This window comes from Electrophorus electricus, chromosome 21 (genome assembly GCF_013358815.1).
Source record: "Electrophorus electricus isolate fEleEle1 chromosome 21, fEleEle1.pri, whole genome shotgun sequence".
Lineage (NCBI taxonomy): Eukaryota > Metazoa > Chordata > Actinopteri > Gymnotiformes > Gymnotidae > Electrophorus > Electrophorus electricus.
Window position 1 is genome coordinate 4770311 of NC_049555.1, and position 13068 is coordinate 4783378.

General features: G+C 42.9%; 1 protein-coding gene across 2 annotated transcripts; it reads left to right on the forward strand.

The window, feature by feature from the left end:
* Positions 1 to 1403: 1403 nt before the first annotated feature.
* cusr (Copper-only SOD repeat protein) lies at positions 1404 to 13039 on the forward strand. Of its 2 annotated transcripts, XM_027015375.2 has the most exons (10): positions 1404 to 1482; positions 3017 to 5090; positions 5610 to 5709; positions 7363 to 7440; positions 7769 to 7873; positions 8187 to 8319; positions 8747 to 8861; positions 9842 to 9966; positions 11635 to 11718; positions 12653 to 13039. In XM_027015375.2, exons 1-10 carry the CDS (start codon positions 1443 to 1445, stop codon positions 12745 to 12747), a joined length of 2949 nt encoding a protein of 982 aa, XP_026871176.2. In that variant the 5' UTR covers positions 1404 to 1442; the 3' UTR covers positions 12748 to 13039. The 2 variants fall into 2 exon arrangements, with proteins under 2 accessions (XP_026871176.2, XP_026871177.2); XM_027015376.2 differs by lacking the exon at positions 12653 to 13039 and having other exon boundaries at positions 11589 to 11666.
* The last annotated feature ends 29 nt before the right edge of the window (positions 13040 to 13068 follow it).

Consider the following 13068-nt stretch of genomic DNA (forward strand, 5'->3'; position numbering starts at 1 on the left):
ACTCCTTTGAATTAATGGACGGGCTTGGGAAATGAAATGCTGCCTGAATGGCGTACTACTGCCATCTACAGGGTGGAATGAGAATAAGTAATAACTATATTTTCTGAAGAAAACGATCTATAGAAAACGGATCTTATGAATATGAAATCTTGAGAAAACGTGTTAATATAAAAATATCGCGAGTTTTTTACGTATTAAAATGTATAAAAGAATATGAAGTTTAATCTTTCTGAGCGTAATTTCTTATTCTATTTTTTAGTTAATATGGTAGTCGTAAAGAATGGGCGTGAATAGAGTAGTCGTGAATTTAATTCTCGGTAACCAACCTTACATAGCTAACGCTAGCTATCAAAACTTACATTTGGAAGACTTGAAAATGGAAAATATCTAGATAGCCTGGACAACTAATGCATTCCAGTTGCCTTTAGCTAACTAGAAAACAGGGAAAAGTTATTAATGCATCTAGTTTCTAACTCTGCTTCATTTTTCAACACAGATTTAGCTAGCTAGCATGCTAAACATGAAACTAGCCGATTAGGCCTCTCTACGTAACGTTAGGCTGGCAACGCTACCTCATCCTCAATCTACAGACAGGAAGGGTAACGTTGACCTATTGTGTCGGAACTGCGGGCAGGTGGGCGGGGTTAACATTAAGGCCAGGTTGATTGGTGTGTGCCTGTGATTGACAGGGGTGGAGTTGCTTGAAGGCGTGACACAAGTGCCCGTGCTCGTCAGTCATCGGGTATGAGTGTGGAAAATTCATTGTGTGTTAGAACGCGCAGAAATCTCAAATAATCAATCAAGATGTTTAATGCAAAACTGCTACTTCAATCTGGAATTTGTTGGTCCACGTTTAAAAAAAGTGAAATATTTAAAAAGCCCATACCCCACAATTATTTTTTATTTTAGATTTTTCTTTGATGTCCACCTATAAAGTTGTGTGGCATTATGTTCTAGAAACAGTCATAATTTATTTTGCATGACTATTTTCAAACCTTTGTTTATATTATAGAATTAAACAAACAGTCTGTTTAATTCTATAATATAAACAAAGGTTTGAAAAAGATTTGTTACTGTGCCTAAGATAAATCTTTACTTTGAGCAAAGCCAAACTGTTTAGTACTAAATACACTAATACTAGTGTTGTGTGTGTATGTTTGTGTGTGTGTATGTGTGAGTGTAATTAGGACCTGTCCACTACAGTTATATTAGGGAAAATACAGATTTCATCTTGACACAGAGAAACAAAACCTCTCTCTCTCTCTCTCTCTCTCTCTCTCTCTCTCACACACACACACACACAGCACAAGGGGCTTCCCTTCTGAAATCACTCTTACATTGGCTGCGTTCATCTCTCTCCCCCTCCCCTCACACACTTAGCCACACAAACACACACTCGCACACACTTGCACGCACACTCACACAAGGACCCAGCTGCCAACATGTACTTTTCAGCAGCGTTTCTCCTGTTCACTCTGTGGGGTGAGTCTGACCCGCTTTTATATGCACTAGCCTAAAGAACTGAAGGTTTTGACTCGTACTGTTGTTACCTTAGCTCTGTCTTCATATCACCTTTCAAAGTTACATATTGCCTACATACTATACACTTAAAATATGTATTAAGGTTAATGACAAAATAACATAATCCATATAATCAGAGAGACTAGTGCAGTAATTCATCAGATGACATTAAGCTTCACATTTATAAGTTCAGAGTCATGAGAATGTCTGTGTGGTTGTTGTGTGAAATAAACGTTTTGTAGGTGTATGGAATGCACTGTATTTGTGATCACTAAGTGGCATATTTACAAAATTTACTTTCCTCTTTCTCCAGCATGGAAGTGTTTTCTAAGAGATCTGACTCTTGCCTTGAAATTTCTACTATGCAAACATAACAGTCAAATCGATGGATAGGAAAGAACTTTTGATTAGATCAGAGTGACTCTGCTGTATTAATTTTAGGAGTTTACTGTTCAGAGGTAGGTTTATTTATTCTACCCTAAAATAAATATGACATGGTCGGTTTGTAGAAACAATATCATAAGTCCTGGGAGAACCATTTTAATGTTGAATTACTTCATGTAAGCAAATGCGGGATGTGGTCTATTGTTGTTTAGCATTGAAAGTGAAAAGGGTATCGATACTAGAGCTCCAAGTTTGTAAAGTCTTTATTCTAGTGACATAGAGTTCTCTCTGCACCCTCTGATAATCTGTCGTCTCCCCTTTCACACAGAGGGGTGTACAGCTCTGTAAGCTCTTTCTCTTCTGCTGTTCCTGTTTTCACTGTTTTGTCCTAAACTGTGGCAGACAATGGTTGCGTGCAACTTTCTGTGAAATATAAGTTCAAAGGTCAGGTCAGAACCTGATTTATTTGCGCTTCTTTGTATCTCAATTCCTACATGAGGAAAAAAGCATGATATCTTTTTATCTTCATAATTTATGTATTATATGCATTAAGTGTTTGCACTTTAATATTTCCAACAGTTACCAAAGCTACCAAAAGGATTAAGAAAGGGGAGAAAAAGGGATTGGTTAGTCACACCTCTTCAGAATGAAGAAACACTGTGATTACCTGCTTTGTGGGGGGCTTAAAAAGATTTGCTGCAATCCAGTTTCTGAAACCACATTACCAGATGCTTTTGGGAGGAAAAAAAACAAGAAATAAAAAACACACAACAGTAGACAGCCCTCAACAGCCCTCTAGAACAAGAATGTTTGTTCATTTTTGTCCTTTTAGGAAACTTGGGTCTTCAGAAGGCCATGGGTCTGAAACACAGTCAGGTTGCAAAATTTCCCAGTATGCTTGAATGCGGTATGCTGTTCCTTGTCTACATGCAGGAAAAATGGCATGCACTGATTTCAGAAGTTATTATTCAATATATATGCTGTAGTTCAAGAAAACACTGGAAAGCGCTGGAAAATCTTAAAAATCACAAAATAGTCACAGAGAGAAATGTAAGAAACACTTTCCTATCATATTTCTTACCTCATTCAGTTGTTTCTTTTCATTTTCCAGGTTCTGCTACCTGTGGCCAGTTTCAGGCCAATTTCAACATGGCCGGAGTCACCGGTTCAGTCCAGTTTGACTCTGTGCTGAAGACAGCCACCTTTAACCTCAGTGGCATAGGGTCATGTGACTCTTTCAATCTTACTCTCACTGAGTTCCCTGTGATGCACGGTCACGTGGCCCAGCCATGTGAAACGGCCAACATAGGAGAGCATGTGGCCACGTTTTCTGTGCACACTCATGATTTCATGAATGTCTCCAGAGTACTCCAGAACATATCTGGTCTGGAAGCTCTATCTTTAGTGGTGGAGACTTGTGATGGCAGGAAGGCATGTACTGGTCTCTTATCGAGGTCAAGGGTCAACACGTCACAGGCTCGTTTCTTCGCCAAGGTGGCTGGGAACATCTACCTCCGTCAGGTCGCAGGGGAACCAGTTGCTGTTTTCCTCTCCGACCTGGTCATTGTGGATCAGAGTACCTCTCCTGTATCTAATGTGAGCATTTTTTTGTCTCGGAGCTCAGCTGTTAGCTGTACAACCTTGCTGGGCAGCCTGGACCACAACAGTTTGAAAAAGTTGGGCCAGGTGAAGGTCGGTACCCCGCTTGAACCTGTAAAATCCCGTTTGGACATCCTCTCCCTTGAGAGTGGATTTCGTTTTGCTCTGCTCAGCCTCAGCTCGGGGTACTCGTGTGCTGAAGTCCGGACCTTAGACTCAAAGGTGGTCAGTGCCCTTATAGATATGCGGGGAGTCAAAGGATATCTTACCTTTCACCAGCCGTCTCCTTTTGACCTCACCACTGTTACAATGAACTTGACCGGCCTGGACAGGAGAATTGGGCCCTACCACGTGCATCTGTTCCCAACACCTGAGTTGAGGTCACCCCCAGAGAGCGCCTGCAGTAACAACAACGTTGGAGGACACTGGAACCCCTTTGGCATTGACACTCAGGCTTCTGTTTACCCCCCACCTTCAAACTCCACCCATGATTTCTACGAGGTCGGCGACCTCAGCGCCAGGCATTGGTTGCTAGGGAACATGAGTGACTTCCAGGGCAGTGTCACTGACTGGAACCTGCCCCTATTTGGGAGGAACAGCATCGTGGGCCGTTCAGTGGTTCTCCACGAGCCCAACGGAGTCAGGTTTGCCTGTGCAAGCATCGGCTACCCTGGGGAGGTAATCTCAGCCAAGGCCCTCTTCCAGAGTCCAGTGGTGGGGTCCATCCTGTTCACCCAGCTGAAAGGAAACCCTTACTCTGACGTCTCTGTGTTCCTTGACTTGTCTTATGGGAGACCGTCCATGCCAGTGACTCAGCAGCACCACTGGCACATCCACAGCTACCCCATCAGCACAGAGACAGACACAGACAAATTTTGCTGTATTTCCACTACAGGGCATTGGAACCCCTCTGGCATCAACAGCAGTGCAAGTAGCTACAAAGTGAATTGCAGACCGGAGTGTCCCTTCGCTTGCGAGGTTGGAGACCTGTCTAGGAAACACAGTTTGCTGGATTTAGGGACAAACACTGGATTTGGCAGCAAGAGGTTCTTTACAGACACCACATCCTGGCTGTCCGGACCTGGCACCATGATTGGTAGGTCAGTAGTCATACATGGGCATGAAGAGGCCAGCGTTCGCATAGCTTGTGCCAACCTTACCCAGGTCCACTTCCCCTCTGCGGTGTCCGGACCCTGGCAAGGGCCTGGGTCGGCAGATGGCCACATCCAGTTCTACCAGGTTTCTCCGCAAGGTCCAACCAACCTCCACATCTCACTGGCAAGGCTGGCTTCCAGAGCTGCTGGATACCACATCCATCTGCTGCCGGTGGTGAGTGGAGCAGACGCCTGCTCTGACAAAAGCATCATGGGTCACTTCAACCCATATGCCACGAATATTTCACAGTCTCCTGCTCCAGGGACTGGCACGGTGGATCAGTATGAGATCGGTGATATCAGTGGGAAGTTCGGGTATCTAACAGAACAGGAACAGGTCCAGAACCATTATGTGGATGGTAATATGCCGCTGAATGGGCCCAACAGTATCATAGGACGCTCACTGGTTATCCACTACAGGAACGGATCAAGGTTAGTTTCGGTCACAAAACCTTTTACTCATAGGGTTGGTTTCTCAGAAATGGTCTAGTCTTAAATTAAATTGCAGTGCCATTGGTGAATTATCTTTGGGAATTATTTTCAGCCTTGTCTCATGCTTAATCTGTCTCTGCCTATTTGGGCAATGGAAGGCAAAATGGTTTCTAACTGGATCCACAGTAGAGTGGTTGCAGTTTAGTCATGAGTGTAGCATAACATTTTTACAGCTAACATTTCAATTGAGACCTTAAAAAGAGAACAATGATTTGATTTATATGAAAAAGTCAGAAAACCAGAAGCAGGTGTATAGTGTATACAGCCTGACTCATAAACTGTTTTAAAGGTCTTCAGTTTCTGGTTCCCCATTTTGATCCAAAGTTCCAAAAATATGTGCTTAAATGTAACTCCTCAAATTCTGAGAAACTGAGGCAGATTTGTTTAATCCACATTTTTAAAAATGCTGTCTACAATAAGTCAGATATGGGCCTTGATATCTGTTTAAATGTCCTGCAGAATGCAATGTGCTGACATCACACCCGAGAACACCTCAGATTCATACTGGGTCATTGCCAAGGCGACGTTCCACAGCCACGTGACTGGAGAAGTAACCATGGTAATGTGTATGATTTCAAAAAGAATGGTTTGTGTTTATTTGTAATTAAACTAGGAGCCAGACAGAATAGAGGACAACAAATTTGCATTGAATTAGTCTATGGCTCAATCTTCTGAGCCTCCTCTGCACAAATCTCAATGAGCCGTGTTCATGAGTTCGAACAAGCAACGTATAATTACAGTCTTTAATGTGCCCTGTAGGAATAAATTTGAAAGTGATTAACCCTCAGCATCCCTGCACACATACATTATGATTCTTATGTACATGCAAGATATTTGTAAATATTTGGCAAAAACCTATAAAATTATGTAACATTTTAAAATGTTACATAATTAGCTTGTACTTTTCATATTAAATGTAAAACAGCTCTTTACCATACACGGTACTTCAAATTTGAATGATATTTGCATGATCTATTTTTATGGTATTTGTAAGATCTATATGTATTCTAAGATATGTATATGTAAGATTTGAATATGTTAAATACACTTATTTGAACATATTTGAATATGAACGTTATTGTAAATGAAAGGGATCAGAATCATGGAAAAACTAAATTTTAAATTAACTAGGACATATAAAGTCATGATCACACATGATTTTTACATCATGCACATGGGACTATTTATAGATTTTTTTTTTCTGAGGTAAATATCCATGTAACAAATTTGTGCAATCGTGTACCTTTCACTCAGGTTAAAGAAGGGATATCTCTTTAAACCTGCCACAAAAAGATGACGCCGTTTGCATTCTCTCTGTGGAGTAGGGACAGGGAGCAGAGCAGAAACTGGTGTTAGAGGAGCGGAGAGGAGAGGAGAAGAAATAGCATAAATGGAGATGTGAAAGAAGAACGGGAGAGAGAGGTCAGGAGAGGCCCTGGGAATAACAGGTTATAAATGTTGGAGTGTGCGTGATTTCATGCTATAATGTAACAAGGTAGTGTGCGAATAAACTCAGTGGTGCACACTTTCATGGCTGGCGTTGCAAGAGGCCACTGTAATTCAGCAAAGGCCAGCACAGGCTATTCCAGCATGGGCGCAGTTATTATGCTAATATAATGTTGGTGGTGGGAGGTGAGAGCAATATGTCAGGTAGTGGTGGGGTGTGGGGCTTAGTCAGGGAGTGGGGATTGGTGGGGTGAGCAGTTCTCGGGGAGTATGGGATTGGTGGGGAGGGCAGTACTCAGAAAATGGGGTTTAGTACGGTTAGTCTGCAGGTTAGGCCTGCTGGGTTAGCCGTAAAGATGACGTCGGGCGTAGCTGGGAGGCGCGGTGGGTGGAGTGTGTGGCTGCTCTTGTGTCCTGCTGTACCAGTAAGAGGTCCATCTCTCCACAGACAGAACGGATCTCCACCACCCATGCTGTGCTTTACGCTTTAGCTTGTGTGAAATTCACTTGTGCCGTCAATATGGAAAAACACATTGCATGTTTTGTGACCTTGGAAACTCCACAATCCTCTCAGAAGCACATGAATGATATTCAGTGCTCCTGGGGCCGTGAAGATGGTTTTGAACAGTCCTTCCTCAAAATGAGGCCCTCACAACTCAGTAAGACATACAGAGGGGGATTTGGGGTAAAATATTCTGCTGTGGAAGCAAACAGGTCACTCTAGATGTGCAGTAAGTGCCGGTCCAATGGTAGTCCATGTCTTCAGTCCCAACAGAGATTTCCTGATGGCAGCTACAGTGACGCTATCCTGTTGGTGGACCTCCGTCTGTCCAAAGCACACAACGTGAGTACCAAATGATTCACTGCTTCTGTATGACCTAAAGCTCTAACTGAGATCTGCGTAACTCAGACATCTGTGTCATCTGTGTAACTCAGACATCTGTGTCATCTGTGTAACTCAGACCTCATCACTGGCTTTCATATCAACCGTCATATTGATCGAAGCATTACACATGTGCTCTCCCAGATGGCCACTGATTTCAAAACTACTAAGAACTTAATTATTTACCAACTCTGATATTCAGCTCAGATCAGCGAAGCCGCTCGGCACAGCCCACGTATACGTCTATAGATATCAAACCGTGATGGTATGATCCTCCATGTCTGGTCAGATTACCTGGGCTTCGTGGGACATCATGGAAAGTCGCGTTGGTGGGCTTCTTGAGGAGTGTGCCGAGACAGGAGGGACCTATGACCCTTTCAACATGACAGCACAGGTGACACCAACACGTTTTCCACTTGACAGCTTTTTTGGTTTAATTTTTTACCAAAGCAATTGTGTGCTTAGTACATAGTTAGGGTTTCCTGAATATAAACTGTAGTTAGTCTAGTTAGTGACTTTCGCACACTACTATCTCTCTTTCATTAGTTTCAGTGCTTCGCTGAAAAATTTGCACGTAAAACTGATCCTAAAATTCAATAACTGAGGAGCAAGTCCTACAAGGCAATATAGTTGCTCTTACGCATGTACCTCATCAGAAACTTACAGAACTCTCTCTCTCTCTCTTTTTTGACCCCATCCCCCTACAGAATTCGAGCTGTTCTCAGTTCACCCCCCTGGCCTGTGCGGTCGGGGACCTGACAAGTAAGCTCGGCTCCGTGGGCCTGACCCAGAGACAGCTGTTCACGGACAGCCACCTGCAGCTGGCCGGGGACTTCACAGGTGCGCCGGTGCATCGTTACCCCGTCTGGCTCTGATGCAGAGAGCCACCATAATGATTACTCAGACATGGGTCCTGTTGCTTGGAGTTGGGATAAAGCTACAAATAGCTGAAAAACAGTTTATCTTGACCTTAAAGCTTTGTTTAAGTATAAATAAATAAGTGTTGTCACAACCAAGTGCTTCTTAGCTATTGAAACAGTGTTTAAACTGTAAACAGTGTTTCGCCTTTTACAGAGTGTTAAGTTTGTAAACAATGTTTAGCCTGTAAGATCAAGCCTGAAGTACAGGCTGAGGGATACTCAAACTTCAGATCAAGCACAGGTTGTTTCCACAGACACAGTAAAGCCGTAAGCAGTTAATAAATGAAAATGAAATGAAAATGAAATGCGCCAAAGGCAAAGATAACGCAACTTCCTTTTTTTATTAGTCATCTACAGGTCACTGGTCCTGAGGGTGGGAAACATGACCATCGCGTGTGCTGATATCCTGCCGGAGTCACCCTCTGCTCAGCAAATCTTCCCGAGGGTGGCATCCTTTAGCAGGTGGGCCTTTTCGAAGAGGCTGCATTAGCACATTCCCTATGTTCTGGAACTTCCCTTTTGCCCAACGTGACTTACTAAAGTGGTTGGGTTGTCTCAGTGGAAGTTGTCCTAATGCAAATACATCTTGGCCAGAGTCTTGGTGTCCATCAAGCTATAGCACTGTCAAAGACAGGGAGTCAGTGCAGGAAAATACACACAAGGAACAGTAGCAATCGTAGGTTTGTGTGTTTCTTCTTTTTATAAACTAGTATTTATATTAAGGTTACTAAGTGCAGAATTCGTGATCACTCAGGTGATCACAGACTATGGGTTGGATTGAGGCTAAACACCACTCTAGTCTCAATCAAACCTCATTCTAACACCACTCTAGCTCCAGTCTAGGGATAATCTAGCCCCAGTCTACATCCACAGAGGACCAATCCAGCCCCAACCTAGCCCCACTCTAACCCCATTCTAACACTACTCTAGCCCTAGTCTATCCCAAATCTGGAGATCAAGACAGATGGGACTGATGGAGGCCCTATTGTCTTTTCCTGAGGACCACACCGTACCTTTTCCAACATGCACGCGCTGCTGAGCAGTCTCTAGCTGGGTGCATCCTACATTGTCTAGCAGGCTGGTCGGTATTGGATGTGCACTGCAGCTCGAGGGGAACTGAAACTGAGAGGGTGGTCTCATGTCTGCGGTACCTGTATTAGGAAACCACAGGACAGTTATAGAGACATGCACTTGATGCATGATCTGTCAAGAAGCATGATGTAAAGCACCAGACATGTCTGCTCATCACATCGAACAGAACAGACACTGCAGATTTCACTGTCAACAAACAGAGTTTAGAAGCATTTCAAAGTTCTAGATTTCAGTAGAAAGGAAGTTAAAAAACCAATACAGAAGGAAGTTAAAAACAAACAAACCAGGTGTTCACCTTGTGAAATTGCATTTTCTGATGGACCTAAAACACATTTCCATCATTCGGTCAGGTATGATTTCCGCAAGAGGGTGGCTAACGTCCTGGAGGTCCACTTGTCCAGGGTGTCCATCTTGCCTGGAGCGCTGTCACCCAGAGCAGGGGGGAAGTGTCAGCAGGTCACGTTCCTCGTGTCAGGTAAAAGGTCACTCGCGTTCACTTCTACCAGCCTGCTGGGCGCTTGGCTGATGAAACCCAGCAGACTTTTCACATCCTTGCATGGATTTGTCTTGTTCGCTGCCACTTCTGCTTGCCCTTCAGCTTTGCAAAAAGGCGTGGAGCCATCATGCAGTTCTTGTGTCCTTCACGCCCTCATCCTTTAAGCTCTTAGCCGCTACAAACAAGCCAACCAGGAGATGTTTTCACAGTTGAAATGTGCCGTAGTTTACAGGTGAACAGTGGAAGGATGAATTCTGTAGAGGGACAGTTTGGTTGAGGACATACAGCCCCAAACAACCTGGTAAAAGGTGGTTACTTACTCACGTAACAGTCACACTGGAATGAAATCAAGAAAACGATCAGTTAAAATCCATTTTATACTGAGGAGAACAGTATCGGTGTGGAAGGTAAGAGAATGACCATATGCAAAAGCCCAGTAGGAATCAGACTTGGCATGATTCAGAACCTGTTCTTCTCTGGAGTGGAGGGGGAGTGGGTATTGTCACAAATTGAGCATCCCTGCATAGCTGGGCATGTTTACACACTATTTTGTGTGTGTGTGTGTGTGTGTGTGTGTGTGTGTGTGTGTGTGTTTTTCCATGTGAGTCTCTGAGCTTTCTCTTTCTGCTTCCTCCCTGGTGGGTTGCCCCTCTCAGTCTAAACAATGAACTATTCACTCCTTTCACAGCGAATGCACCCATGCACACACACAAAAGATGAAAATTACACGGTAACCGGAGGACATGCTCGAGTGTGTGAGTGTCCAGCCTTCCAACCCCTCCTGAGACAGGAGAGAGTAGTGTGACAGAGAGAGAGGCTTATACATATATATGTATGAGCCTATATATGTATACACCAGTGAAACTTTTTCCACTTTTTTTCCCACTGGTCTATCAGTTTCTGTTCTTCATGTCCAAATGAAAAGGCACAGAGAGAACCTGAGCTCAGATCAGTCTTTGTAGTCGGTAATGCTTGCTGAAAGTAGTGTGGGTGCAGGGGTTGCTTTCGCCAGCCTTGCAGAGCCCTGGAGGGACACGCAGAAACACTGCGTTCTCAGGGGAGGGTACCCTAACAGATCCTGTGTTTGTAGATAAAGCTGTATGATTCTGGTAAAAACATCTAATTGTGATATTTCTGACCAGTTTTGCAAATGCAAGTTGTGCTCCAAACTTGTTTTAATGGTCCACATAGTGTCAGATCTGCCAAGCATTATTACAAGCTTACAAACAATCTTGTTTATGCAATTTACAAGCTTACAAACAATCATGTTTATGCAATTTGATCATTTTTGCATAAAGTCTTTTCAGAAAAACTTTCCAGCTGCCACTGATGTAAAACTGATTGCTTTAAAACATTCATTCTAATTGCCTATTACTTATTATCTCTTAACCTAATTTATATTATTGCTTTATTTTTCAGATCTCATCATATCATATTCCATACTGAAAGAAATGAAAAGATATTTCTAGTTAAATTTTAGGAAAGCAGGATTGATCCATTTGAGTAAATTCTTACGTCTAACACCCACATAAGTATACAAATGAATTAAACCAGAGTGACTAAAATAACACAAAGCAATGTGATCCTTTCAAACACGCAAGCCAGCCTAGAAGTCTGCACCTGATCTAATGCACCACTGCCTCCCAGGCCAGGTTGACCACAGCCAGCTTGAATCTGTGAAGGGGAGCCAAAAGATGGGCATTTACAAACAGTCCAGCGAATGCACAAAAAGTAAGCATAACCAGAACCCACCACACACACTCAGTGCTGTTCACACGCACACGCATTCACAATCGTGCACACACGGCCACAATCGCGCACACATGTCCACAATCGCGCACACACACACCGTGTCATCTGAGGTCATGTTGAGCAATGTCCCCTCCACAACGCGGGCCTTCTAATTACTCTGACGCAACAGGATGGCCAGGTGGCACTATCCAAACAAAGCCTTGATTTTCCAAACAAAGCCTTGATCTCTAATACTTCAGTGTCGAAACTGACAAGGACGCCAACCTGTTACACCCCTCCTCACTCCTTACTCAGTCTTACAAGAGGTGTTGTGAAACAGCCCTATTACACAGACACACAGACACACACACACGCCAGCGCAGCATCTTAAGACAGTCTCTACTCTGCTGGGAGCTTTGTGGGTTTGTGGATTTAGAGTGCCATAGAGGATTTAAAGTTTATGCTTCTGTATCTCAGCTGGTAGATCAGATAGAGCATGTGCTAGCAGAGCATGGGTTTGTTTCCCCAGAGAACACACATACTGTCATAATGATACGTATTTGTAAACATACACATACTGTCATAGTGATATGTATTTGTAAACACACACATGCTGTCATACTGCTATGTATTTGTAAACACACACATACTGTCATACTGATACCTATTTGTAAACACACACATGCTGTCATACTGATACCTATTTGTAAACACACACATGCTGTCAAACTGATACGTATTTGTAAACACACACATACTATCATACTGATACGTATTTGTAAACACACACATACTGTCATACTGATACAATTGTATATGTGATGTAAATCAAGCTGGGTAAGTGCATCTGCCAAATTCTGAAAATGTGAATGAATTAATAATATTTTTGTTTATGAGTATGTTGTCTGTAGCGTTTTCTCTCTGTCCTGTTAAGGTGGTGCCCCTGGCTTGCTACTGACCCACGGATGGCTCGTCCACATCCTCACACTAGTTCTGCTGTACCCTTTACAGGCTACTGCCCTGCAGTGAACATCACCTGGAATTTGAAACCAGCAGTGTCTATATCTGTTATACAGGTCTAGAGTTGGTTCATGCACATGTTATAATGAAGTGTAGTAAAATCACCAGTATCACACAATGTTAATCTGACTCTATCTGAAGGCTGCAAGTATATTTAAGTCTATGTAACACTATTTTTTATTTTTCTTTAATGTGAATAGAATTGTGTTATGAGCTCAAAGTGATCCAAAGTCAGCTGTTAGGTGTTACATTTAGTGGAAGACAAATAAAAAACTTTAAAAATATTCTGGTAATCTTTTATAATAATTTGTTTGATGTTTTTATTATTAT